The sequence below is a fragment of the Opisthocomus hoazin genome, chromosome 2 (assembly GCF_030867145.1).
Source record: "Opisthocomus hoazin isolate bOpiHoa1 chromosome 2, bOpiHoa1.hap1, whole genome shotgun sequence".
NCBI classification, from domain to species: domain Eukaryota; kingdom Metazoa; phylum Chordata; class Aves; order Opisthocomiformes; family Opisthocomidae; genus Opisthocomus; species Opisthocomus hoazin.
Window position 1 is genome coordinate 5212562 of NC_134415.1, and position 27175 is coordinate 5239736.

At 37.2% G+C, this 27175-nt stretch overlaps 1 protein-coding gene across 3 annotated transcripts in view; it reads left to right on the forward strand.

The window, feature by feature from the left end:
- The window catches only part of TTC13 (tetratricopeptide repeat domain 13), a 42320-nt gene that overhangs the window by 1073 nt on the left and 14072 nt on the right, over positions 1-27175 (forward strand). The window contains exons 2-15 of one of the 3 annotated variants that reach the window (XM_075412057.1): positions 2989-3083; positions 6054-6129; positions 8889-8959; positions 11161-11226; positions 12705-12797; positions 13862-13978; positions 14800-14910; positions 17237-17319; positions 20069-20210; positions 21511-21685; positions 22078-22234; positions 23343-23473; positions 23806-23938; positions 24434-24526. In XM_075412057.1, coding sequence (XP_075268172.1) covers positions 2989-3083; positions 6054-6129; positions 8889-8959; positions 11161-11226; positions 12705-12797; positions 13862-13978; positions 14800-14910; positions 17237-17319; positions 20069-20210; positions 21511-21685; positions 22078-22234; positions 23343-23473; positions 23806-23938; positions 24434-24526 — 1543 coding nt within the window. Of the gene's footprint in view, positions 1-2988; positions 3084-6053; positions 6130-7536; positions 8960-11160; positions 11227-12704; positions 12798-13861; positions 13979-14799; positions 14911-17236; positions 17320-20068; positions 20211-21510; positions 21686-22077; positions 22235-23342; positions 23474-23805; positions 23939-24433; positions 24527-27175 lie in introns of those variants that run through there. The other 2 variants (XM_075412061.1, XM_075412058.1) reach the window with 2 other exon arrangements.

A 27175-nucleotide genomic window follows, 5' to 3' on the forward strand; every position in this document is an offset into this window, starting at 1 on the left:
CCCTTGTGCTCCTGTTATCCGGTTGAATATGATTGAGCCCCAGCTACAGTTAGATAAATTTGGCTGGTGAGCTGGATGCTTGTCTTTCGCAGCGTTGAGTTCAGGTAGCAGATCTTCTGGTCTTTTTCATGTTAATTGATGGTTTGTAATCCAGGCACAATTAAAACTGGTTTTATATGCTTAAATATCTGTTGCATCAGGATCGTGTGACTTAAGTAATCTGGTATGATTCATATGATCGTGAGCATAATGTGAATGTGCTATACAAAAATGCCAGTCTGAATCACAATGTGCATGTAATACAGATGAGGAATAAGATTTTATCAATTTAATGCAATATAGACACTCAGTTGTTTATATGAGAATAACCAGTGATGCGTCATGACTGCTTAGCTGTCTGCAGGGTTGTTTTATTTTTTCCCTACTTATTTCATAAAGTCTTTGCTCATATCAACAATTGATGTGGTCCCTAAGGACAATATACAGCTAGTATAATCCACTCAAAAGTATAAACTTTCTAGAAATACCTTGTTATGAATTTCCTGCATCTGCTTTTTTTCTTTCTTTCTTTGTATGTGTGCTTTTGTCACCACAGCTTAAAGTTTTGTGGTTAGTTTCTATCATCTGTGTTAAGTAGATATCTTACATCAGCTGCTTTTTCTGGGGGGGGGATGGCTACAGTGTCTGAAAGCTATAGTACATAACTTTCACGATCTGATTTAGCATTCATCTTGGGTGACCATTGCTCTGAATCATTCAAGCTTAAGCATGAAACCAAAAAGACTTTCACCGAGTTGAGATAAAATCTGTCTACCCTACAAGTTAATAAATGGCAAAGCATTGGATTACATTTCTTCCGGTACTAAGACATGAATTATTGACTCAGGACACTCCTTCAGAGGTGTGTTTGGAAGATTAGAGCTTGATTTAATGGCGAACCTTGTTTTAGAAAGAGCAGTGTAATTGGGATCGATATAAGGAATTCAGCTTAACTCATCAGGTACCTAAGGTACTTTGCATACACTGACAAGAAGATGGCCCTTAATTACAGAACAGCATACTTACCCTGAAATAGCTGTATACCACTTCACTCCTTGCTGTATAAATCCTCTGACTAAATAAATTGCCAGATGAAAAATTTCCTTAAGCTCTCAGTCTTTATTTTAGTACAACTTTTCCAGAAGCTGAGAATCTTTTTCATCTCAAATAGTTTCTCTTGTAGCCTACTGCAAGGTCCAGAGTAATTTCTCTGGTTGGTCTTTCTACTTTTTTCATGAAGTTGTTAACGAGGCAGTGTGGTGCAGGTTTGACTGTATCTAACTTGGCAACCAAGGCAGATCTGTTCTCCCAGTGAGTAACGCAGTTTATTGCCCCAAGAATTGCAAGATTTGAAGGGTCCTGTTCCCCCTGTAGGTCGTGACAGGTAGGCTGTTCTTATTCCCTGCCACCTGACTAAAAAACTGCTTCACTAAATTCTTGCTGTTATGCAGAGAAGTGTTCTGGAGGTAGGCTGTGCCTGCACCTCCTTGTTTTGGTTTGTGAAGCAGAAGTCGCTCAGTGAATCCACAGCGATGGCTCTTAACTGGCACTGACTTATGAGCACCAACACAGAACGAGTAATGTGTTTGTAACGTTGCCATAACACAGAAGGGTTTGGCCAGTGTGAAGAACAAAGGGCAATGTTGAAACCTTTAACTTGGCAATGCTTTTTCTGGAAACTATGGGTGCTGAGCCACTGTTCTTACAGGACTTTCTGACTTGAAACTTTGACCTTCTGCTTTTCACCCCACTTGCTTCTGTTGTAAAACTTCTCCCACCAGTTATCGTTTATGGCTCAACTTAGTTCCAAGTTTCTATTTACAGGGAATGATTTTTAGATGCTGTTTTGACTTCTCTTTGTGAGAAGATGCTTTCTTTTTCTCTTTTTAGCACTGTACTTGTGAGAAATGGGGAGTTAACTAACTGCAGCCTTTATGTAATCAAAATATAAGAATAGCACTGCCTGTAAAAGTGAATTGGAAACACACACTGCCCCAGCCTTTCAAACTTGGCATCAAACTTCTAGTTACAAAGGTTAGGGGGGATGATAAATCTTAATATTTGTGACATGGAATCAAAGAGATAATAGTGTTTGTTTGCGTTTTCTTGTCTGCTCTTGAAATATATCAAGTTAATAGAAGCTTTAAGACCTGAAGATTTAAAAGCTAACAATTCTGTTGGGATAGCAGTTAAAGCACCACATAGGTGAGGTGGTGACATATAGTCTGTTAGTCTGGGAGGGTGTTGTTGATTTTTGTTGTTATTTATTTGTTTGTTTCCTTTCTTAAACTTTTTCTCTGGTATGCCAAAAAGCTGTGTTTGTCTTTTCATAGATTTCAGTCGATCTTATACTGCTTGCAATGGCCTTCTTGGTAATAGGCCTGTGAGGACCTTTGTATATGTTCAGTCAATTTCGCGTCACTATTCTGTCTGCTTTTTACAGTTTTTATACCTCCGTTTCCTGGACTTCCAGCAGCACCTCTTCAGCTCTTTCCTTACCTCTGTATGGTCCATTTCGTTTGCTTACATCTCTGGAATTGGAATGAAAATCTGGTCTTTAATTCCTTGGGCCAGAGAATGGGATCATAATGCCAAGTGGGGACATGTCTACCCAAAACTTTTCTTATGTGCTTCCAGCTTCCTCACTTTTTATTCCCCTGCTCCTGTTTTAGCACTTCCATTTTTTTTTTTCCGCCCATGCATTTGTAGCTAATAGTGTAAATGGAAATAGTGATAAAACTAATTATATAAAAGTAGTCACGTCAACTATTACTCCCCTGGCTGTGTGGATGTAGTACTGTGTGCAGAAGGCACTTTGCGACAGTTCTGCCCTGTGGAGTGCCCAGTGCAGAAGCCGCTCAGATGAAAGTGAGGAAACATGAGATGTGATAATAGAACATACGTGTAACTTTTGAGTTCCTAAAGGTATTTTCTCTCTTTTTCCCCCAGATTCATCATTTTTGCACTTCCATGAATCGGATTGTGACGTAGGAGGATCTTCATCTTGTGAATCTGTGCTTTCTCTCAACACAGAAAAAATTCTGGTATGCTCTCGAGAACATACAAATAAATTTTTAAGTGGATTGTTTAAGTCGCAGATCACATAGACTGCATAACCAGTTAGAATGAAGTTCAGGCAAATAACTACAAATAGAACCTATTAACTGGTAGGCATAGGTCCCCAAAAGGCTAAAGTATGAGTGGACTCAAGTTGCTCATGAAAAAATGATTTCGTAGTGCTCCAGCATGAGTCTCTAGGGCTGTCAGCACTTTCAGCTACTTGAAGCTGGTGTTTCCACTGAAAGGTAACCTTCACCTGGATTGGTTTGCCAACTACTTTTTTTTTTATTATTATTTTTAGGGTTGCAGGGGCTATGGCTGGAAAAGGGAAAGGAGCAGTAGTTTTTACCCGGGTTAACTACATAAGGAGGTTTACCACAAGATGTGTGTAAGAGTAGGAGTGATAACTTGCAATCGCCACGGAAATAACATTGTGCACAGATGACAGAATTAGAGGCTTCAGACCACATTTCAATAAATATAGCATGGACGTGGTATGTGGAGAATATTCTAACAGGAGAAGAGTATCTTTTGGTAGAGAGGCTTCAAGAGTGTTATTTTAGAATTTAGGTTTTCCTGCAACACTGTTGTTAACCTACTGATCTTGAACAAATATAGTCTTCAGTCTACGTCAGAACACAGGTTTGATGTTACTTCTTCAGTCCAGCAGAGTCACAGATATGGAATCTTCAAATATTTCTGATGTGAATGTACAAAGAAGCTTTGGGAAATTTATAGAAATTAATGCCTGTAGGGGAGCGTGGAAACAATATTCTAATTTGAAGCAACTTCTCAAAAGGTGGCATTTGGAATAAAAGTACTCTATTGCAAATCCACCAAGCCAATTATTTAACTTGAATATGCTCCCTAGACATTACTTCATCAGATATTAGTTAGATCTTCTGTCTAGTCTAGTCTGGCGGTACCAGCAATTCTTTCAAAAGCAGTGAAATGTATGTTAGCTTGTTAGAAATTTCCCTGTTTCAGAAAAAATTGCTTTGAAGAAGCAATTGTTTTGTTGGGAGCTGCTGCTGTGATAAATTCTTCTCTTGTTTCTTGAAGGCACAATGACTCACAATTTTTGCATATAGAGCTGCAGGGTATCTAACCTGTAACTGGATTTGGAATTTGTTGAAGAAATATGAATCCCCTTCCTCCTCTGCCCCAGGAACCAAATCTGATATTCTATAATAATAAATCACAGGATGTAGATGAGGGCAGAGGAAACTGTGTGGCAGTTCTCTTGCCGAGTGTCACATGCAGCTCGGTAATTCATAGGATATTGATGTAATGCCAGATTCTTTTGGTTGTAGCTTGTTTTCCAATACCCAGTGTGGAATCTTGCTATATCTTATCTTTTGTCTGCAGGCAAAGAAGTGTAGGCCATTTTTGTAAATCCATCAAGGAAAAGGTTATACTTTAGTAAAAAATAATTTTTTTTTTCCTAAGGTTAACTGTAAGACAGTTACGGAAGAATAACATTTTGCAAAGTTCAATATTGAACGTCATTTTCTGAAGTCGGTTTTCTGGAAATTACGTGAAGGCCATGATAGATGTAAAAAGGTTGTGTTTGAAGGTGTGTGATTTGTAAATATATAGGGTCTGCAATGTAGGTTTAGTTTTATAATTAGCATACCTGTTGAACCCTGCTCATTCTTGTGCTGTTTTTTAATGTCTTTTTTCTATGAGAAAAGAACTCCATTCTGTTACAGATGCAGCAGTAGGTGGAATGGTAATTCTCAGAACGTTGTAGTGTAATGTGGAGCTCGTACATGATCTCTAATTTTAGTAAAATCAAGGTTTGTAAAATCTGATTTGCTAGTCACTCATACCCTCCAAAATACAAATTTTTAGAGCAGACCAAACTTTCTTCTCATTCCTAAGATTATTGAATGAACAGGCAGGAACTGTACAATGGGCTTTGGCCAGTTACTTTTATGCTTTGTAGATCATTGAAATGCCTGTCACGGACACAGGTTACGAGGCTACTTTTGATTGAACAAGCCAAAAAAAGTGGAAGGGAGGAGGACAAACTGCAGTCCTCTCAGTAAAGGAAACGATGAGTTAAATAAGTTCTCTGAAGCTTAAGGTGTTTAACTGCCTTCTCTGAAGTTAAAGATGTACATATGTGCTGCTTAGCTGAAGCAAAAGAAGGGAACTGAGCAGTGAGAGAAGTTTGGGGTTTTTTTTTTCCCTTCTTGCTTCCTAAAACAGTTAGGAAGGCCTATTAATTAAATGAGCATTTTGTATTTTTTTAACATCAACTGCTTTGGTAAGTTCACAGCTCTCTGTGGAAAAACTCTGTGAAAATGATCAGAGTAGAGTATTTCTGAGGGGCTGTCTTTGGCAAGATTGGTTTCTGTAGGCACATGATTCAGGGAACGGAAATCTGAGACGAGGCTAAAATTGGCTGAACACAGTCTATAACTGATAGAAAGTTATTGTTAAAAGGCCAGCCCTTTTGCTTTGGTATGGCACTGTTAAGTTAAACTTGTCTTCATTACTGGAGCAGTATTCCTTTCAGTGTTTCATTTTCAGTGTTTTACTCCTCTGTAAAGTGTTTTCTCTTGTAGGAGACAAAGGAATAATTAATGGGGCTAAGAGTATCAACTTTCTTATGCGGTAGCATGTGTCTTAAAAAGACTTCCAAAACTTCATTTTAAGCAGATGTAATACAGAAACATCAGCCACTGATAAAATGCTGGCAATATCCTTTCATCTGAAAGGTTTGGTTAGCTTGAGGTTAGAGAGGGTAACAGCAACCCCTGACTGAAGAGCAATTTTTCTCCCTGTGGAAGACTGGAAATTAATTTGTTTTCAGTTACCTTAAAGCAATCACATTAGTCTTAACTTTTTTTGATTTAAGGCATTTTCTTAGGGATTTAAGACATGGGTTTTCTATTAAATTCTTTACTGTTGTTTGCTGAACACTTAAAAAACATGATGTTTTACAGAGTCAAGCGAAGTTGCTTGCAGAGCAAAAACGATTTCCATTTGCTACTGATAATGACAACACAAATGAAGAATTGGGTAAGATGCCTTATATAAGGTTTGTGCAGGTGAATTATGTGCTAATTATTAGCACTGGATGTTTTGAAACTAAGTGATGATTCCTTAGTGATACATTCATTTTAAAGTGATCCTAATAAGGCTGAAAATACAGTGAGTTTTCTCTGGTCATACAAAGAAAATATGTATCTGCCTTCCTAAAAATCCTTTCTGCTTTGCTCACTAGAATTCTTCACCATGTCTGCTTAAGCAGGTGTTCGGAAAGCATTTTGATTAAAACCTGTTAAACAGTCTCTGCTACTTCCTGCTTCCCTTTTTCTGTCGTTATTGATGAGTAAAACTTTTCAAAGGTCCAGAAAATTTTACCAATGGAATATGCTTTCTCTCAAGCATATATCTTTGATCTGTCTTCCCCTCTTCACACGCTCTTCCCATCAACGCTTACAGGCAGCAGGAAGGCTTTCTGAATTATGTCCTTATACAGGCTACTCGGTGTTTTATCAAGGTACATTCAGCGCAGAAAACACAGGCATTTCAAACAAAACAACAGGAAATACTTTTCTCAAAGGACTTGAGGAAGGAGTTATTTACATTGCTTCTCCAAGCTAGTATCCTCTATAAGAAGCAGAAGTATTTTGAGGCAGCAAAGAGATTGTTGAGGATGTGTGTCAAGGAAGGCAGTAGACCTGGTTTTGTATAAGAGCAAAGAAAGACTTTACTCATAAGTTGTCTAATGAAATTAAAACAATTGAGTAGTTTTTTGTTGACACAATTTCTGCCTTCACAGATTTATCCGGGAAAATGTAGAGGCTTAATTTTTTTTCATATCCCTAGCATACCTATGTTCATAGAATCCTGCAGGGAATACTGACCTTCCATCCAGCAGAAAATACTTCATGCTTTTAGTCACTGCTCTGTGGACATTCTCATGTTTGGCCTGTAGGCTGGCCCCTACCCATTTTATTTCAGTTATGTCATGGTGTGAGGAGCCTGGGTCCTTCTTGTTTGTCTGTGTTACTTTCAGCTGTTCTGAGGAAAAGCAATGTGAAATATAGGGGCAGTCTGAAGTAATGCGGGTACCAAAATAGTTGGGCTCATGGGCCATTATTAACGCTTAGACTTTTCATAATATAGTACTTACTTGTATTTTTGTAGTATTTAATTAAAGAGTAAAAGATTAATCAAAGAGATATAATTTTAAAAGAAGCTGATACTGTATCAGCTGTGAGCTGCCAGTCACTTGCTGTAGTTTCACAGACTACAACCCCCTGCGTTTTACCAAGAGTCTTAGATAAACAAACTAAACTCATCATCAGCAAGACAATGAGTCTTCATTATCTTGCTTCCTCCACTTTTTTCCTTAATACTGGCATGGTTGAGTTGATTTTATTTTATGTGCCAACTTCTCTGTGTTCTGGGATTGGAAGCATAAAGATGATAATAAGAACTGTGTAATCTTGAAGGAGAATGAAAGGAGGAAAATTCAAGAGCTCTTCAGCCTGTCCTTCACTCTGCCAGTTTTCTTTCCTTTTTTGGCAATGTTATGTATCTGTACCAAGTGAAGCTTTTTATGTCTTGAGGAAAAAGCTTATGTTGCACACAAATACTTCCTTCTGCATAATAGACGTGCCCCCAGAATGAGGCAAGCTCTGAACTAAATACATTTCTTATTCCTGTTTCATTTAACATTTTTCCTCCTTTAATGAGCGGTGCTTAGTGACACTGACAAAACAATGTGGCTCTGCCTGAGTGAAAGATAAGTATCTGTTAAAAATACCTTTGTTCTAACAGGCTTATTTGTCTCTTCTCATGTTTGAGTAAATAATTAAGCTTCTTCCATTCTGTTTGGGTGACTGCTAAAGCTCGTTAGAAGTATGTGAACTGCCTGGGGAAAAGTCGTGCTTTACCTTTCATAGCTCTGGTCTGCCAGGTACTTGTTTTTTGTGGGCAGTGTAGACAAAGCTTAGTCTGGAGTCAAGAACCGTGAGAGATTAATACGTGTGAAATGAAACAATCTTGAGATACTCAGCTGTCAGAACTGAACTTCAGTCATGCAAGCACAACCACAGCTTTCCAGTCTTGTGACTTGACTGTATTTTTAAATCTCGTGGAGATTACAGTACCGTGTTGCTAAAACAGTGGTCTGTTTCTTTTTCAAACACTTGGCTTCTACTCCAGAGGGGGGGAGGGATATGCAAGAACTTTAAAGCTTTGCCTAATTTTAACATGGGTAAAGATTCTGTAGTTTTTCAATCTCATTTTTATAAACAATGGAATCTTTTTAGTTGCAGTTTTTCTAGGTAATTGAAATGAAGGAAAAACTTACTGTAAGCAGGTGAAGTTTACCAAAATGTGTACAAACAAGTACAATCAGATGTTCTCTAATGGAATTATCAAAAAAACTTCGCCAGTGTTAGCCAGGCTCGCTTACAACTGAGAAAGCAGCAAGGGCTGCTGAGAGGGATCCTGGTGCCTTTCCTGGGCCTAAGTACTTTAGAAGCAAACATGGGCCCTTTCCTGAACAACTTGCAAAAAGGAGAGGAAAAAACCCAAACAAACCACAAAACCTGAAAACAATTTTGATGAGCATAGTGTGAACTGAATAATTAATGAATGCTAGGTAATGGTTGAGGGAAGTCATTTCAGTAGCAGTTCAGAAATCATCTGACTACTTAAATCTTCAGTGCAGTGGGGGAACTTCTGTTAAATACGACCAAACTGTAAAATGTATTTAAAAAAAAAAATCAGATGTTTTATTTACGTTTGTAATTTTTTGTTAGCAATTGCTTACGTGTTGATTGGCAACGGCTTGTATGATGAAGCCATACGGCATTTTTCAACAATGCTGCAGGTAAGTTTTCTGTTTGGACCCCTAAAAAATTACTTCATGAAATTGTCCATTACAACATATGGCTTTTGCTAGAACAAAGATTCAATGAAGGATTTAAAAATGAGAGTAATTGTTCTATTATTTGTTCAAAATCGGGTGATTCAGTATCTTCGTTGTTTGAGTATTTTTCTCATCTGCAGGAATAAACTTTTAATGGCACTTTGACAAAAAAGAAAAAAGCGCCTTCAGAAACCTGACCTGTGCAAAACTGATGTTCCATTAACGGCTCTCTTAATGTGCAGGTTGAGATACTTTAATGTGGGTTTTTTTGGGCAGCAGTTAGCTTGTTGCCAGTATCATAAAAAAAAAAATAACCTGACAGAGATCACTTACTGCGGAGATCACCGATTGCTAGTGGCAAGTACCACGTTGCTTTCACAATGATAAATGATTTTGTATGCTGGGTTTATCCTTCTTCAGTGGTAAGCATCTGAGGAGTTTGATATGTGAGTATAGCAGAACTAATGCTTGAAGATACTTTTTTTTTTTCCAACCAAGGTAAAGAATTCAGAATCTTCTTCTATGAAGCAGAACATAGCAACTTAAAAAAAAAAAAAAAAAAAGAAAAAAAAAGAAAACCAACCCCAACAGTTTAAAAGCTTCAACTAAAGCTAATTTCGAAATCCTGTATTTTTGCGGCTAAGAGCCTGGGACTACCAAAAGCATGGCCCTGCTTTTTGATCTAAACTGGTTGTACTACGCAAGTGCAAGCTGAAAGTAATACTGCAAATACTGGCATGTATTTTTGTTAACTCAAATGGCTCGTCCTAAATTGGGTGGAAGTGTGGCAATTTAGGACCAGAATATTTTTTTTCTTGTTTTTTTTTGTTTGTTTGTTTGGGTTTTTTAGGTGTTTTGTGATCTCTGATTTGTTTTTAATGTGAGGAATGATTTTTTTTTTACCCTAATGAGAAATCCTGCTTCAAAAATCACTGAACTTATGCAATGTTTCCTGCCTCTCTTTATTAAGAAGGCAACTTAATATATGTGAAGATAAGCGAGATACAGCGACTGTGGAAAGATGTTGAGAAGTGTGTAGGCAATAGAGTACCCTTGCAATGCACGCGTCTCGGTTGAACTGAGTATCGTGCTCTTGTATGCCTGAAAGGCTGTAAAGTGGTTGTGATTGTTCACTCTGTCTTCTGTAATGCAATTTTAAATGCGTAGGAAGTATGTATTAAAGCATTTAGCAGAACAAACCAGCCTTGCTTGACCGCTGTATTAAAAGCAGGGAGGTTACCTGGAGCTGATGTTGGCAAGTGTAGGCTTGGAATCGGCTCAAGTCCAGCAAGCTGCCAGCGTTGTTGTGCCACGTAGCTGTTTGGTCAGTGAAAGAATTTGTTTCTTGGCAGTTGTCCCAGGTAAATGAGACCGGGTCTGCCCTACAGACTTCTGTAGCACAGCAGCATTGGTTGCAGTGTGATGCTGTGTGATTCCAGACTGGTTTTCAGGGAAACTGACTGCATAGTCGTCGTTGTGCCAAGGAAACCAATTTTGCAATTGTAGTTCCTCAAATGTGGATGGGAGACCATGGCTGGAGTAAATAACATTGAACAAGAAGTAGATTCACGGTGTAAGATGCATCTCCTTAAGTGCCCGAGTTGGCAACTCAGGGACTTAAATCTAACCCAAGGAAGGTTTGTTTGAATTTTGCAGAACTATTCTGGCAGAATACCTCTGGTTTTAGTTGCTACCTGAATACAAATGTCATCAGGATGTCACTATTTCCTGCTTCCTAGTTTTAGATCTGGAATTTAAATTACAAACAAACCAAACTTTGAGTGGCAGAATTGTATGTCTTTATTATCGCTTCAGTGACACTAGACAAAAGAAGGCATATAATTACCGAGGAGATTACAAGTAAGGAAGTTTGGACAACAGACTATACTAATGTGTACATAACTTCTGTTAGGTGGTCACCAGCACTGTAACTGTTTAGCTCTGTTTAGCTCATTTTCCAGACAAATGCTCCAGAACAATTCCAGTAAATTGAATTGGAAGTTGTGAGCAGATGAAAGTATGGTCTGTAACACAGTGAATTTCTTGGCCTGACAATTGTGATTGTTAGTTGCTTACTACTTAAGATCAGCAAGAATTAAATAATTGTAAAAGACCAAACCAAAACCACAACTGATTATTGTATTAATTTTTAATCTTAACAGGAAGAACCAGAGCTGGTTAGTGCAATTTATGGACGAGGGATAGCATACGGCAAAAAAGGACTACATGTGAGTAGATAATTATTTAAATCAATATATGACTGAATTATTTGAATCCAAACTATAAGAATTCCTGTAGCAGGAGGAGCTAGACTGATTAGAACTTGACAGGTACATTGCACAGTCTGTATGCTGTCCTGCTGTGATGATGTGTCTGTCCCTTGGTAGGTGCTCTGTAACACAGAGGGATTTAGTGGCTCGTACTGCTTAAGCCATGGGTACATTTCTTTTGTGGGACTGTGGACATAAAGCAAGCCTGAAGCAAGAATGCCAAAGGAGAATATAGGCACAGTTGTGAGTGGGGGATAGTAAGGCTGGGAGTCACAGCCACTGGAAAGACTTCTCTGATAAGATAATAGGCAGTATTGGCTCTGAGAGGTGGGTTTATGAAGTCCCACTGAATTTATCTCCTCATCTAGTCTGTATTTGGAAACAAAAAAGTCTTATTGCAACTTGGAAACATTGTCAGTTCTTGCAATCCAGTAGGCTTTATATTGCTTCTTGATTGCTTGTGCCTCTTGACACATAAACCACCTTGTATTTGTTTAAAAAAAAAAAAAAAATCAAAGTTAAATTACTTACAGCTGAATGCTCAAATGATATTATGAGAAAAAATAAGTTTAAAAGTAGTCTATGGTCCTTTGAGTTTGTGGCCTGTTGAGTCACGATTGAATAGTTGGTGGAATTCTAGAAGAAAGAATAGTTGAATAACTGCTTGACAATTTCCTTTGTGCAGAAGATTTAATTCTTTAGTGGTGCTGACAGGAGCTTGAAGTCCCTCATATTTGCATGTTTTTAACACCAGCATGAGTTTTTCTCAGTTCTGCTAGATGTTGAGACAGCTTCAGTTCATAAAAGTTTCTGTGAGTGACCCTTTCAAGACACAAAGATTATGTTAAGCACGGCAAAATTTCTTTGCCTTGAAAAAGAAGAAAAAGATCAGTGAAATCGAGTGCAGAACTTGCTGTACAACCAATCTGGATTTCTTTTTCAATTAACTAGCTGCTTCCATCCTACAATTTGAGGGCAGTATAAAAATTCAGATAGGCAAGATGCTGATGACATCAAGCCATTCACCAATACTACTTGGGTTGTTACAGGCAGTACTGATGAAAACACTGGTGGGTGAGAGTGTGCCTGAGTGTTGGAGCTCACGTGAGAGCTTGAGCCAGCTTTGCTACCAAGAAAGATACCTACAGAGCCATGAACCTAATTTTTATTCAGTTATATTAAAAAATTATTAGAGGTACAGCACAAAGATGGTGTGTACAAGCAAAGTTTATTCTTTTTTATAGCAGATAGGTGGGTTTTTTCCAGCTATTTTGTACAATATTGCATCTTAATGTTATTAGCAAAGGTGTGAAGAGCTTTTAATGTAAACTGATACACTTGCAGAAACTTAGCCAGTCTAGTTGTCCTCCAGTCTTCAGAGTACGTTACTCTACGTATGCGCAGTTGTTTACCTTGTTTATTTTTCTCCTTTTCAGGATGTGAAAAATGCTGAACTTGCTCTGTTTGAGCTCAGTAGGGTGATTAGCCTAGAACCGGATCATCCTGAAGTATTTGAACAGCGAGCAGAAGTGAGCATACTTTGTCTCTTCTTCAGATTTTTGGAGAAGTTGCAATTATACAGTGTTGTCAAGAATTTCTTCACTGATTTAATGACTAAAGCTCTGATCTGTGTTTTTCTGTGAACATTCCTCCTTTCTTTTAAAATATACATATTTGCTTTTGAAAAGCATAATTTCTGAAATGTTTATTTTTAAAATGAAACATACACCATATGGAGTTACTGTAGCCAATAGAATAGCATATATTATGTCTAAATGTTTAGGTTTTGACATACTATGTAGCAAGATCGTGTGTGGTTTTGGTTTTTTTTAGTGGAATGAATAAAAATATCATTTGAACCCTACTGTTTGCGCTTAGTGTCACCTTAGTAAATTTATTGTTAGGACTAGTTGGTAAAATGCTAAGCGTATAAAGAAGTTTTTAATCAAATATTCTATGGTTTTTTATCATTCAGATGTGCAGATATTTTTGATTTTGAAAATCATGTTTTGTTTTTTGCTAATCAAATTACAAAAAATAGATGTCAAGCAGATTTGTAGACAAATCGAAAACATAAATATTTACTGAAGTCAGCATACCATATAACTGCCATAATATGAAATTGTAATTCACAATTTTCATGTTTTTAATGGTTTGTTAATACAGTTATCAATAATCTTGATCTAAGGCATTTAAATAATTGGAAAGTAGACCATTTTCTATTGAGAGGAATATTGTGTCAAAATAAAATGGTTTGTGAGAATATTTATGTTTTCAGTTGAATGTGTTGAAGTAACTTAGAGTATTTTGCTTTGGCCAACTTGTTTTTATTTACGTTACTAGGTTTCTGCAAATGTTATTTATGATGTTCATGTCCACTGATACTTTTTGGAGAAAAATGCTTTCAGATTTTCCCTTTGATAGTGGTTTAGAAGCAATAAATACTGAAATTTATAGTAGAACTTTTCTGCCTCTTCTAGCAAATAGACTTACTGTGTTACAGTTGAACATGAAAAAGAATAATTTTCATATTTCTAAAAGAAGTCTATTCAGCCTGTTTGCTCTAAACTGTCATTCTGTTTTGTGCTCTTAGATATTGTCCCCACTAGGGCGAATCAGTGAAGCATTATCCGATCTCACCAAAGCTATTCAGCTACAGCCATCAGCACGGCTCTACAGGCACAGAGGTACCCTTTACTTCATATCTGAGGTTAGTGGATTTGGGGGATTCTGTTTGGGTTTGGTTGTGTGGATGGTGTTGATTATTTTCTTGTTGTTTGTGCCAGTTGTCACTTTTGTTCAAGAGGTTCCTATTTAAATTAAAAACAATAACAACAAAAGCCCTGATTTTCCTGTAGCTGACTTTCTGACGGTTCAGAGGTATTCAAGTGTTTCATCTGCATATCTATTTAACGCAGAGAATCAGAGGGCAGGTACTTTTCACGTGCATCTGAGGCTGTTCTGTGTGTTTGAGGAGTAGGATATAGATAAAGAATTTGACTTGATTTATGACCTGCAGCTGCATTTAAGCAGTATTGTTAAATGCCAGTCTAAAAAGGAAAACAGTTATGGCCAAGGCAGTAACTGCCCTATATACTTAAAAAATCCCACCACACAACAAACAAGCAAACAAACCCTCCAAAAATGCTAATGTTTTGTTTTGCTGTGGAATTTGTGTGTGTTGTTCTTATGCTTTAATATAAAACAAGTAACTTTATCTTCAAACTCTGTGTGAATACTAAATAGCTTCCCACTTTATTTTTCTGATTTCACTCTGTTTGTTTCCAGCTATTCTTCCACTTACTTTGCTACGTTTTTATATAGCACTTGCTGTAATAGTTTGAAGCATATTGTGCATTCCTTATTCTTTGATATTCTGACTGGCAGTTGACAATCGTTGCTGCTTAGCCAAGAGACTGACTTCATATGTTAAACAAAACTCTTCAGTTTACTTTTATGAAAATAAAAGTAAATAAAAGTATGTATTCCTTTTTATTTGTTTCCTGTCATCTAAGATCTTCTTTATCACAGGATTATGCAACAGCCCATGAAGACTTTCAGCACTCATTGGAACTGAACAAAAATCAGCCTATAGCTATGCTTTATAAAGGCTTAACCTTTTTTCACAGAGGACTTCTGAAGGTAAAGTTATGTTAAATAATAGCTTGTGTAGAACAATACCCTCTATTTGAAGTTACTTCTGTAAAATAGCAGAAATATCAGAGATGTTGATAAACATATGTTCTTTCACATGAGGAAGACTCCTTAAGGCAAAAGAGTACAAGCAAAATGAAAAGGTGCCACTGCTGACTGTAATACTACATGGTGTGACGTGTAAATACTGCTGATCTTGCCAGATCTTTGTAAACCAGTGATAACTGATGTGTTTCTGGAGTGCTTTGAAAGGTGTTTGTGTTTGGTACCTCTGCTAGTGTCTGTATGGTTATGTTCAAATTTCTTTCTGTCAAATGGAGACTCCCGAGGTTTTGTGAAGGGCAAAGAGATGAAGAGGAAAATAATGTTAAATTCTTCCTCACATGAGCTAGAAGGTAATCAAGGAAACTGCTGATAGAGAGCCCTGCACCTGTGTGTGTGTATTTCAGTTATATGTTGATTCTGAAATGCAGGTATCTGAATTGTAGGAACAGAGTTGCTCTCTCAGATTCTAAAATCAGCAGGGAAGTAATTCTTCCCGTTCCATTTTAGATGTTTCACCATTTTCTGACTGAAAACCTTTCGATGTTTTAGGTGTAGTAATACTGCACCTCTTTCTTGCTTGTAAAGTATTTAGAGATACTGCTGCAGTTTTTCTGAGGGGACAGTAATTAGGCAAGTTGTCCGAAATCCTCAGTTTGAAAAGTGAGGATGCAACTATGTGTTTCCTAAATTCCAACAGAGTGGAAGCTTTTTTTTAACCTTAGCTAACATCTTGGGATTCATTAAATATTGTATGAAGAAATCCTGACAGAACCTGGAGGCAACCCAGTGCTCCTGAGTTTCAGCCCAGTACCTTTCATAGGCAGTCACTGCACATGGGTTGTTTTGGGCTTTGTGTGGGTTTTTGGTTTTTTTTTTTTTCCTTTTCTTAGTACCCAAGCTGGTATTTTTTTTCACAGTTTCAGTGTACACTGTGAGAATTTCAGGCTGTCATTGAACATACTGCCTGTATCTTATTGCAGTCAAATGAGTTACTTGCAAATAATAGTCTGATTGAATTTCTGATTTTTGGTGTAGGCAGCAGAGAGCCCAGAAAGTGATTGTGGAAATCTAACTGAGAAGGATAAATAATGTCTCAGTTTGCAAAAGAGAAGCAATGTCGTCATCTTTCTGTTACGCACATCAACACATTTCTGCACCACCACCTTCTTCCCCCCAATTTCTTTTCTCAAAGGAAGTGTCTTCCCTCTCTAATATTCAAGTTCTGAGAGACTGTGACTGAGTTGAGCTTGCTGATAACTGAGATTTGGGGTGAGGGTGGGTGTGTGTTCATTTTTGAGTGATAAGAGATTGTTGCTTTTGGATCATTGCTTTTGGGAATAATCTTGGAGTTAGAACTTACCTAGAGGACATGAACCTATCAGTAAAGGTAGGAGATTATCTTAGATTTTTGTTCAATAGACATTTTTGTGCATGTTGTAGTACTCAGAATATATTTGATAATTTTTCTGAATAAGAGTCTCTAAATTGACTGAAGATGCTAATGATTCTTTGCTTTATAGCGTTAAATTTCTTGCACTGTAGACTTCAGGATACTTTTCAGACATTCGTTCACAATACAAAGTAGTTGATTATTCCATCCTTAATTCTCAGTACTGTGTTTGCCAATTTATATAGCCAGTCCAGTTTAAAAACTTGAGTTCTTAATCAAATCCTTTGAAGAGGAAGATTTATTTGCACGTATCCGTATGATTATTTTTAGCCATTTTATTTTTATTACATTATATTCCTCACAGCAGCAGTACATGCTGTTGTGTGAAGATGATCACTTACTCTGTAATCCCTCAAGAGAATGTTTGCTAACTGCAACTAAGACAGCACGCAATAAAACAGTGACAGGCAGAGTACAGATTTGAGGGAGTCTTTTGGACTGCAAAAATTGAGGAGTGTTGTGAACGAAGGAGGAAGACTGTAAGGAAAGACTGCTTTGCCTTAGGGACCAGACTGAGCTTTGAAAGCAAACTCTGAAGGGATTTCATCTCTCAATTCTGTTAGGATGCTAAAAGAATCACTCGTTCCCATAGCATGTTAGACAAAGCAATCCCATCTGAATCTGTCATTATCGTAAAGAATGCTGCAATATTTCATTTGTTACGTTATGATTATTACTTTATGGATTTTGTAACAAATTCACAGTTTGTTTGTTCCTTCCAAGGGTTTTGACAAATAACTGTAAATCCATGGCTAGTAACTACTGAGGGTGCTAAAATTGAAGGTAGTGAGTGTTTTTTCTGTTGGTGTCTTTCTGTAGGAAGCCATTGAATCATTCAAAGAAGCTCTGAAGCAGAAAGCAGACTTCATAGATGCATATAAAAGTCTGGGACAAGCCTACAGGTAATTCTGTTCAGAAATGGTTTTAAAGTCTGTTTTCTGTCTGTTTCTGTTCTTTAAAATGCACCCTTTAAGTTTTGCACGTATGTTACAAAACTGTGCAGAATCATATGTGTATTTGATAGCTCCCATAGCCAGTATGGCTATGTCTGGATATGTTCAGTATAAATAATTTCTAGATTTGCTTTGTATTTTAAATTCACTCTCCAGTAGCTCTTTGAGTCCCCAGGACTGAAAAGGTTAGGTAAATGGCGGTTTTCAGTGGGATGTGTTTGGGTATGTTACAGATTTTTAAATTATAAAAATGTTTAATATGAACTGTTGATTAATATACTCATTAGTTGCCATCTGAGATTACTGTGCTACTTAGATTTATGAAAAACTCATTGCATAGTGCGTATCCTATAGAACTGCTAGATTCTATATCAATTAATCTCTCCCCAAAGAGATTTCTAGTTCTGAGAATTTAGCTGATTTCCTGTTCAGAGTATTTTTAGTATAGAGCTGCAGCTTCTTACCTATTAATCAAATTATAATAGAGATTGCTTTTTTAATTTAATAAGGTAACTAGTAGCTTCTTTTTTTAATTCGAATTAAAGATAAAAAAAATTACAGTTGAATAAAATGTATTACTTTAAAGGTGGTCTGCAGATAATTACTAAGGAGAAAAGTACGTATGGCTTGTATATCACCAGAGAAGAACGTAACAGAGTCAGCAACTGAATCTCTCTGCCCATTGTAGTTCCTTTCCCAGCCGGCTGTGTCTTGTCAGCTTTTGGTTTCCTGCTTCAGATTTTTATTTTTGGAAAGCGCTGATCTGCATCACAGATGCCACTGCAACATAAATGACTTCTGTGTAGCAAGGGTTAAGTTGGGCAGGGTCGGTGTGCAAGCATTACATGGTCGCATGCTCTTTTTCTGCAGGCTTTATGCTCCCTTCAGCATACCAAGCAGGCAGTATTCACCGAAGGCAGTGTCACTTAGATACTGCTTGTGTTGTTCTTTGCTTTGTGGACTTGTGCCTTATTTATCACAGTATCTGAATTCTCAACTCAATGTAGAATCACAGATTTCCTCAGGAGTTTTTCTGTGGTGCTTGTTGTTGTAGTGTGTAAGTACTTTTGTGGTGCTAAATCGTAGTCGATAATTTAGCCTGAAAAATGGGCCCTTGCCTCTCCAATAAATGCTTGAACTTTTTTGTTTTGCATTTGGATGTGGGACTGCCTTTCTAGGTGTTCAGCTATGCTACCCTATGTCCAAAAACTTTAATCTGAAGTTTTATTTTGAAGGAGAGAAAAAAGCAAGCTTTAAATTGTCTCATTTTGCCCTGCATTGTTGTTTTACAAAGCAAAAGTCACTTAACCAGAGTATTCCTGATCAGCTGAGATTTGTTGCTTTTATTCTCTCTCACTGTCCCCTGCCTCCAAGAGTTCTCTGACCCTCAGGAAATAATAGGGGAAGGAACGTACAGAAGTAGGAGGGGAAGGAACATACAGAAATCCACCTCTTCCTTTTTTTTTTTTTTTTTTTAAGAACGTACCGTACAAAGCACAATTACTGTTGACTCTTCTAAATGCTCAGCAGTTAGAGAAGACCAGAAGCTGAATAGAATATTGCTTAGTAACTGAGGGACACTCTAACTAGTGACCAGCTATGAAAAGTCTGAATTACTTTCCCATGAACACTCAGGTCTTAAAACAGGCAGAAATAATAATCTAATTTCTCCAGGACTCTGTTAACTTCAGCTGTCTCTTTCTAAAATACTGTATATTAAGTTCATGCTTTATTTATTCTGCAGCAAATAAGTTTCAAATACAACCCTTAAAAATACCTTTTAAAGAATTCTTTTTATAGCGGAAGTGGGCAATTGAGTCTGATTTGTCCGTTTGTACAACACGAGTTACAGCATTTTACCTATTAGTTCCTGCATCAAATCTAGTGACTTCGGTGTTTGTGCATTTATTTGAAACGAAAGCACTGTAGTTAATCACTGCACTGTCTAAAAATTCTTTTTGGCAAATATATTTAAAACGAGTAAAACTTGGTTTGTTTTGGTGTTTTTTTCTAGTGTTGCTCTTGTTTGGATGAATTTAATCTGTTGTAATTTGACGTGGAAAGAATTCCATTATCTTAAACTTAAAAGAATCAGTGTACTGGATTAAAAAAACTGAAGAAAAATTAAGTTCTGTACTATTTCTATTGAAGTTTTTTCATGATAGTTTCTCTGTGGCTTTTTTGTACTAAAAGCTGTCCTGCACATGGTGTAATTCCAGTCAATACGTTTTTAGTTCGTTTCAGCTCTCAAACGCCATATGCTTTCTTCTTATTCAGCATTTAATAGTTAGTATATCTTTAAAAACATGTTATATTTAGAAGATAAAAAGACCTGTCGCAGAAGTGTTTTCCAAGAACGTGTTCTGTTGAGGTTTTGATTCTTTTAGTTTCTGAAGAAATACCCCGTGTGTGTCTGTGTTCATGGTTTATGTCTGCTGGGGCTTGTGCAGGTTTGTGCTCTCGTGGGGCTGTATTTTGGAGTACACATTTCTGGGAGTGGAAAGCTCAGTGCAGCTCTTCTGTTATTGCTACTGAAGAACAGTCAGAAGTACTGCTCTTGTTAAAGATATTTTCCATTAATACTGTGTTCTTCTTCAATGATACCCCTTTGGAAGCGTTAGACCAACTTTTAACAAGTAATTTTGTTGTCACTGTTGCCTTCTATGTTCTTCGCTTCCCACTTTATGGAATCGCCTAGAGAACTTGGCAACTTCGATGCTGCTACAGAGAGCTTCCAGAAGGCTTTGCTCCTAAATCAAAATCATGTTCAGACGTTACAGCTCAAAGGAATGATGCTTTATCATCACGGTAGCTTAGATGAAGCATTGAAGAATTTTAAGGTAAGCAGACCCTAAGTAAATACAAAATTAAAATATTTTAACAAGGGGTAATATTCAACAAAAGCAATAAAATGGACAAATGTCAAAGGTTTTAATTCTGAATGTGTAGGTGCATTTGAACTAAAAGTATTTTTTTTGTGAAGTCTGTCTTAAAAGATGTATAAAACCTTACAGTTTTTAATTAAAAATGGAATTTTGCTAAAACTGAGATACTTCCTCTGTCTGTGTTTTGAATTCTGAAACGAGGCTCTGGTGGAAATGTTTTCTTTCTCATCTTTTTTTTTTTTTAAACTGTTAATTGTGTTCTTGCTAATATTTTAGTTTGGCTTGAAACCTGAAGGTTTTTTTCATATCTGACAGAAGAAGGAATGTAGTCGTCTTTGTAATATTAAGCTTAAAATAAGCCTACAAACTTCCAATATTTATCTAATGTTTTGGATATGTTTTCTATGTTTTGACAAACTCAAAATGAGCTTGTAAAAATGTGTGTGTTCCAATAGACAAACAAAATCTTGCCCCTCTCCATTGGCATTAAATAATGTTTGTAGACAGGACAGTAAAGGCATATGTTAATCATATGTCCACATCCTTAAAACAAGGAATGAAATAAAATGTGGAAATGATTACATCCCTCTCTGAGTGTGTGCTTATCCGAAGGAGAACACTTTATGTGCGTTATTACATATTCACCTTCTTTAGCACAATTTCTAGATACCAGTGTAATTTAAAAAATATTTCAACTTTTAACATGGAGATGGTCTTCTAATGACGTATAATTGCTAGAAGAATCAGAGCATTAATTTTGAATGATAAATAAAAATTTGCTGTGTGTTCTAACATGTAGTAAATAGTTGACTAACAATAGTGAAGTGTACTACTGCGTGAACTAGCGAAGATACGGACAGAAGAAATGCTATGATACATATGTTGAACTAGCTCAAAATGACTTGTTACTAATACTGTCAGGAGTATGCTGTGCCTAATGTCATTCAACTAACGTTGAAACTTGTCTAGTGCTAATATCATGAGAGCAAACATGATCTATTTTCATAACAATTAGTGTGATCAAAAGCATATTTGCACTGGCAGTTCCTTTTTTTTATTTCCTTTAATGAAGCTAAAAATATTTTTTTCTTACATGCGCTAGCATTTTAAGTGGTCAGCATCATTTGAAAGAAAATTGTGATGGAAGTGGATCTTAATAATCAGTAAATCTTTTCATGCAGGTCTTCTGATCAAACAGGTTAGTTTACGCGAAGACACTCATTCTCTCTCTTGATTTGTTCCTTTAATCTGCTAGAGATGTCTGCAACTAGAACCGTACAATGAAGTGTGCCAGTACATGAAAGGTCTCAGCCATGTTGCCATGGGACAGTTTTATGAAGGCATAAAAGCTCAGACCAAAGTTATGTTAAATGATCCACTGCCAGGTCAGAAGGCCAGCCCGGAATATCTGAAAGTGAAATACCTCCGAGGTAAGTTGGAATTGTTGTGGGTTTTTTAATGTACCTTTTTAATCCTTCGAGAACCCTAAAAGTGCAAGCGTGCTTGTAGTTATGACCATTTTAAAGAAAGCTTCGTGCATTCTCATGAGCACTGTTGAGTGTGTCTGTTTAAAAAAATGTACATGGATTCTTATTTTTTCATACAGTTAAAAACTAGGACCATAAATTAAATACACATTTCTGTATAACGGCAAAGTGTGTTGTGACTTATTTCCGTCTTGGAAATTAACTAATAGCAAAATTAAATTGTCTAAGATTGAAGTCATGTTGGATAACTGACAAACTTAAGATCTAGTTTTTTGTGTTATGTAATTGCACAAGTAGTTATGCAAATGGTATTCAGTTTTATTTCTTTCCTCCAGAGTATTCTAGATACTTGCACGCGCATTTGGATATCCCTCTTACGGAGTATAATATTGATGTAGATCTTCCTGGAAATTTCAAGGACCACTGGGCCAAAAATCTTCCTTTTCTTATAGAAAATTATGAAGAACAGCCAGGGCTACAGCCACATATAAAGTGAGTAATTTTTTTTTTTAAAGCCTACTGCAAATGTGTGTTGCAGTTTGGCTTTTTAAAGAGTTATTTCGAGGCATTATAACAGAGTAAGTGTTTAATACTGTATGAAAGTGGAATTCTGCTGTGTGTGTAAATCCTTTTCAATATCATAGGGATTTTAGTTGGTTTAGCTCATAAAAGAGGAGGAATGAAACTTAGGCTGATTCTCTTCACTTCTCTCTTCGCATAATAATATTCACATAATGTTTCATATTCTGTGGCCTTACTGATTAACTATTCTGTTTCTCTTTTTCTTGCAGTTAAGGAGTTGATAAGTTTGAGATGCTCAGTGTAGCATTATGTAACACCCTTATTACAGTTTCCTGTTGTGTGTTACATTTTTATTTTGTTATAGGTGTAATTTCCTAGATACTTAATAGACTTTTAATGGCAGCTGGGTTTCACTGGGGGAAAAAAGTATTCTCCAGAGTAATTTAGATAAACGAGTATTTTAGGAGGAGGGTGATTTCAGTCAACAAAGCAGGGCATTTATTAAAATAGGCTTCAAAAACATGTAGCTAAAGGAAAGATAGCAATTTCCTCTGCTGTAAACTCGTTTCTAGATATATTTTCATGTATTCGCTTTATCTATGTAAAAAATTACGAAATTAAAAATTTATGAATAGAATCTACCTTTATATCAGAAGAAGTGTTTACAGAGTTACGGGAGAAGTTACAGAAGAAGGATTCCGGTTTCTATTCGCATTCTTTTCTTACATAGTGTTAAAGTTGCTCAGGGTGAGTGTAACATTGAAGGATAATGTATTAGTTGTGAACTTTATTTAGTGTTGCTTATTATGAGCAAGTCTGAAGGTGAAGTACTGATTCTGACAGTAGTAAGATCTGCCATTGAATTCAGTAAGACCAGGATTTCATTTGAGATATTGAGTGTAACTGCCATCTACTGTGTATGTTCAGTGCGGTGGGAGGAGGAATAAGTGTTCTTTATACTGCTTTTCAGTATTTCTCACACAACCAGTATTGATTATCATACAAATAAACATGTGTTTTACAACTTTCAGGACTTTTGTTGCCAAGTTGTCTGATGCGTGTTTTTCTCCTCTGTAAGAGATGTGTTATTTCAGAATTTTGAAAGCTATAAGCCTGATGTGCAAGAACTCGTATGTGCAGCTGATCACCTGGGTTCCATGATGCAGTATGAGACACCAGGATTTCTTCCAAATAAAAGAATACATAGAGGTATAGTGAAAATGTTCTGTAAATTTGAGTGGGGGAAAAAAATCATCGTGGTAATAGTTTAATGTTACACATTTGCTATCTGCAAATTTAGTTTTATGCTCTGTTCCTTTCAGAACAGATAAAAAATTTAATCATTGTCAGCAGGTTCTTGACCTAACTGGGGACTGGAAATCAGGATCTCCCAGACTTTATTAATGTTGGCGATGCTTTTCCTGTAAATGCATCGCTTTCCTGCTTCAGTTCTCGTGTCCGTACAAAAATGAGTGTTTGGATCTAACTGGTTTTCTGCTCCCGTTGTTGTTTGTGCCTCTTTCCTCCTCCCCCACCCCCAGCAATGGGGTTGGCCACGCTAGAAGTGATGCAAGCTGTGCAGCGGACTTGGGCAAACTCCAAAGTTCGGATGAATGGGAAAACCAGACCGATGCAGTGGAGAGATATGTTTGATATTGCTGTGAAGTGGCGAAGGTAATAGTAAAAAAAGAGCTGGCTTTCTGGGGGTTGTGGTAAGGATGCATGTTTCAGTTAACCAAAGGGCTGAAGTCACACAGGGGAAAATGAACACTCGCTACCACCCTGTAACTGGGTGGTGTTCTGATAAGAGAAGGATGGTTGAGGTACGACGAATGCACTTCTGAGAATACTCCGTTTTTCTTCTTTTTCTTAAAAGAGGGGAAGAGTTGGGAATAGCATTTTGTGGTTGAGGCAACACTGTGAAAGACCATAGGATACACTGCAGCTTAGGCTAGCAAAAACGAACAGTTGCAAACTCCAGCAACATAAAATGCTTACAAGTTGGGGTTTTTAATGAAAATCTTGTATGCATTTCGATAAGAAGTTCTTTTTTTGTGGTCTCTGAATTCTACCTTTTGCCTAGCAGCATTCTGTGTGGGAGCAAAGCTCAACTAAAAATATTGCATGGGCTGAAATGTGTGCCAATACTAAAGTCCTTTGTCTTCGTAGGATAGCTGACCCTGACCAGCCTGTGCTTTGGTTGGACCAAATGCCTGCCCGAAGCCTTAGCAGAGGTTTCAATAATCACATTAACTTAATCAGGTATGAAAGATTTACCAAACAGCCTTCCCCCACACGCTGAGGGGTTGTACCGAACCTTACCGGCTGTTCATGAAACAACATATTACAGTATTGAATGTGTATGTACTTATTGCTTTGCTTCAGTATTTATTTTGTACTTTCCAATGGAACATTGCGGTTTGTACATCTCAGATTTGCCCTGATGATACTTCCTCTTTTTCCTGAATTTCAGTTGTACAACTGAGTTATAGCAAGATCTAACTAGGATCCAGAAGATGCATATTTTTACATGCTGTTTTTAATTCCTCAGTTACCTTAATTGTAAAAGTTAGATTATCACAGTGGTAATTTTTGCAAATGCTGCTTCTCAAAGATAGTGGCAACAGTAATGAAACAAGACTGTTCTATGAGCTTTAATACCAATTTACAATAGCGAGGAGAAACAGTTCTTTTAGATGTTTTCAAAGCAGACCAAAGTAAAGCAAAAATCACAAGTGACCTGTGAAAGGCAACAGTTGCACTTTGAAACAAAGGTAAAATTTAAAAGATTCAACCACTGTTGTACGTTCCATCTTCTCCCATGCTGCAAGACTCAGTATTGTAGTCGTGACAGTGCTACCTCCCATGAAGTGGTACAAGTGTGAGAGACTCCATGTGGCAACATCACTGTCAATCACAGGAGCAGAGTGTGTTTGTGTAAGTAAACATGTAGCCAGGGTTCATCTTATCCCTTCCCCCCCTAACCTGTGGGAGGCATTGAATCTTTGATCTGTCAGTCTGCTTTTATATCTATTCCTTTCTTTTTTGAGAAGGAAAAAGGAGGAGAAGGGAAGCAAAGCCTTCTCAAGAATAATTTCAGGCGGAGAAAAACAATGATGTTCTAATGTTCACGTACAGGGGCTAATGAGGACTTGTCCACACTCTTCCTTGTGCTCTGTGGAATGGACCCCAGCAGCCCCCCCGTTTGTGTTAGGGAGTAGTTACCGTGTACAGTAAACTCCAATGCAGATTGGTAGTTGCCTTGCAGGATGTGCTGCTTCTTGAACAGTCTTAAGCTCAGGCTTCTGTCTTCCCTCAAGCCAAGTGTTACATCTGGGCTCCAAGCTCTGTCTGCTTTTGCTGCATTTCTCTCTTCTCACGTGTACGATGCAGCAGAAACCACAACCGTCTGTACTTTGAGGCAAGGATGTGTTCCATACTTCATCTCTTTCTTCCTCTTTTTATTTTAAATGAGAGAGTAAAAGCTTGAGGGTGGTCTGTGCTGGAGAAGGGCATTCATGGAACAACTCTTGATTACCATGCTGAAATAACATCGACCATTTCATCTGGGGAAATGTGTCCCTGTACAGGATCTTGGTGTCAGCAGCTCTGTTTTTCACTGGCCAAAGTGCTTCACTTGTTTTCCTTTCATCAGAGAATGCTAGCAAAACTCATAATTTTCTGTTCCATCTGTTTTGGTGATTTCGCAGAAATCTGAAGTAAACTTCATGAACATTCAGAGTGGTAGGCCCACAGTGAATCGAATTCTAACCTTTTGGGTTTGGCTCAGCCTTGACTTTGGGGGATTTCATCAGCATTTTGGTTGTGCTTTTTTGATAGCTAGGTAGTGGTTCTGTGAAAATTACTGATTTGGCACTTTTTTGGAAGGAATAATAAATCTGAAGCAGCCTAAGTACCGCTGCCTTAGGAGCTGATCACACGTTAGTACTGGACAGTGTTTGCATCCTTTTTGATTCTGGAAACCCAGACTTGTTTGATCATTCTGTGTCCCAAGTAATAGCTGCTTTCATTGTTCAGCTTTCCGTAGAGATTTGTTTCCGCCTCTGGATTACCTCCTGATGATTTCACATGAGGGGAGGGATAAAAGAAATTATCATTATTAGTGGTAATTTTTTTTAAATTTTATTTTACTTTTGAAGCCTGCTCTAGTCCATTATGATTGCTAAACGACAGTTGACTCTTAATGGATTATACAGATCTGTATAACTGCCTTCTTGCATTACTCAACTGTAAAATGGCTGCTGATTGAGAATATTAATAGGCTACCGAGCCAACACCTCTTTGTTCATAGAGACCACTTTATGGTCTTTTGGCTGTTTTTCAGGAAGACATACATTGCTTTATGTTTGGCTTATGATTTGAAAGTTACTCTCATAACTGTATGACTAAGGCTGAATTCTTTCTGTAGCATGGCTACCTGAAAACTAGGTGTAACAGTAGATTATTTAGGCTGAAAAATGGCAGCCTTTATGGTTATTGAATATACAAGGGTATGAACTGTTCAGTCAGATAAGAAGTGTAACAGTGGCGGTTGGGTGTTCTTTTAATGTTCATAATAGATCTAGTCATGCTGAGCTCAAGCTGTGTCTAAGTTTTGTTTGGTTTAAATAGTACACCAGTAATTTCTGTGTGCAAAAATATTTAGATTAGATATCTGTTAATATAACTTTTTTCTTTACTCGGAATTCTTTGTGTTTAGAACTCATTATCACTCAGTAATTCCTGTCAAATGAGTCGTGGCATGGAGGCACTAGCATTCAGTGACTGCTGAATTAGAGATTCTTTTCCAGAGTGGCAAAATGTCTGGTCAGTGTCAGAAAACAAAAACTTTTTTTTGTTTGTTTTGAGTCAATTTGAGGACCTTTTGTTAAAGGTGTACAAGAAACATCT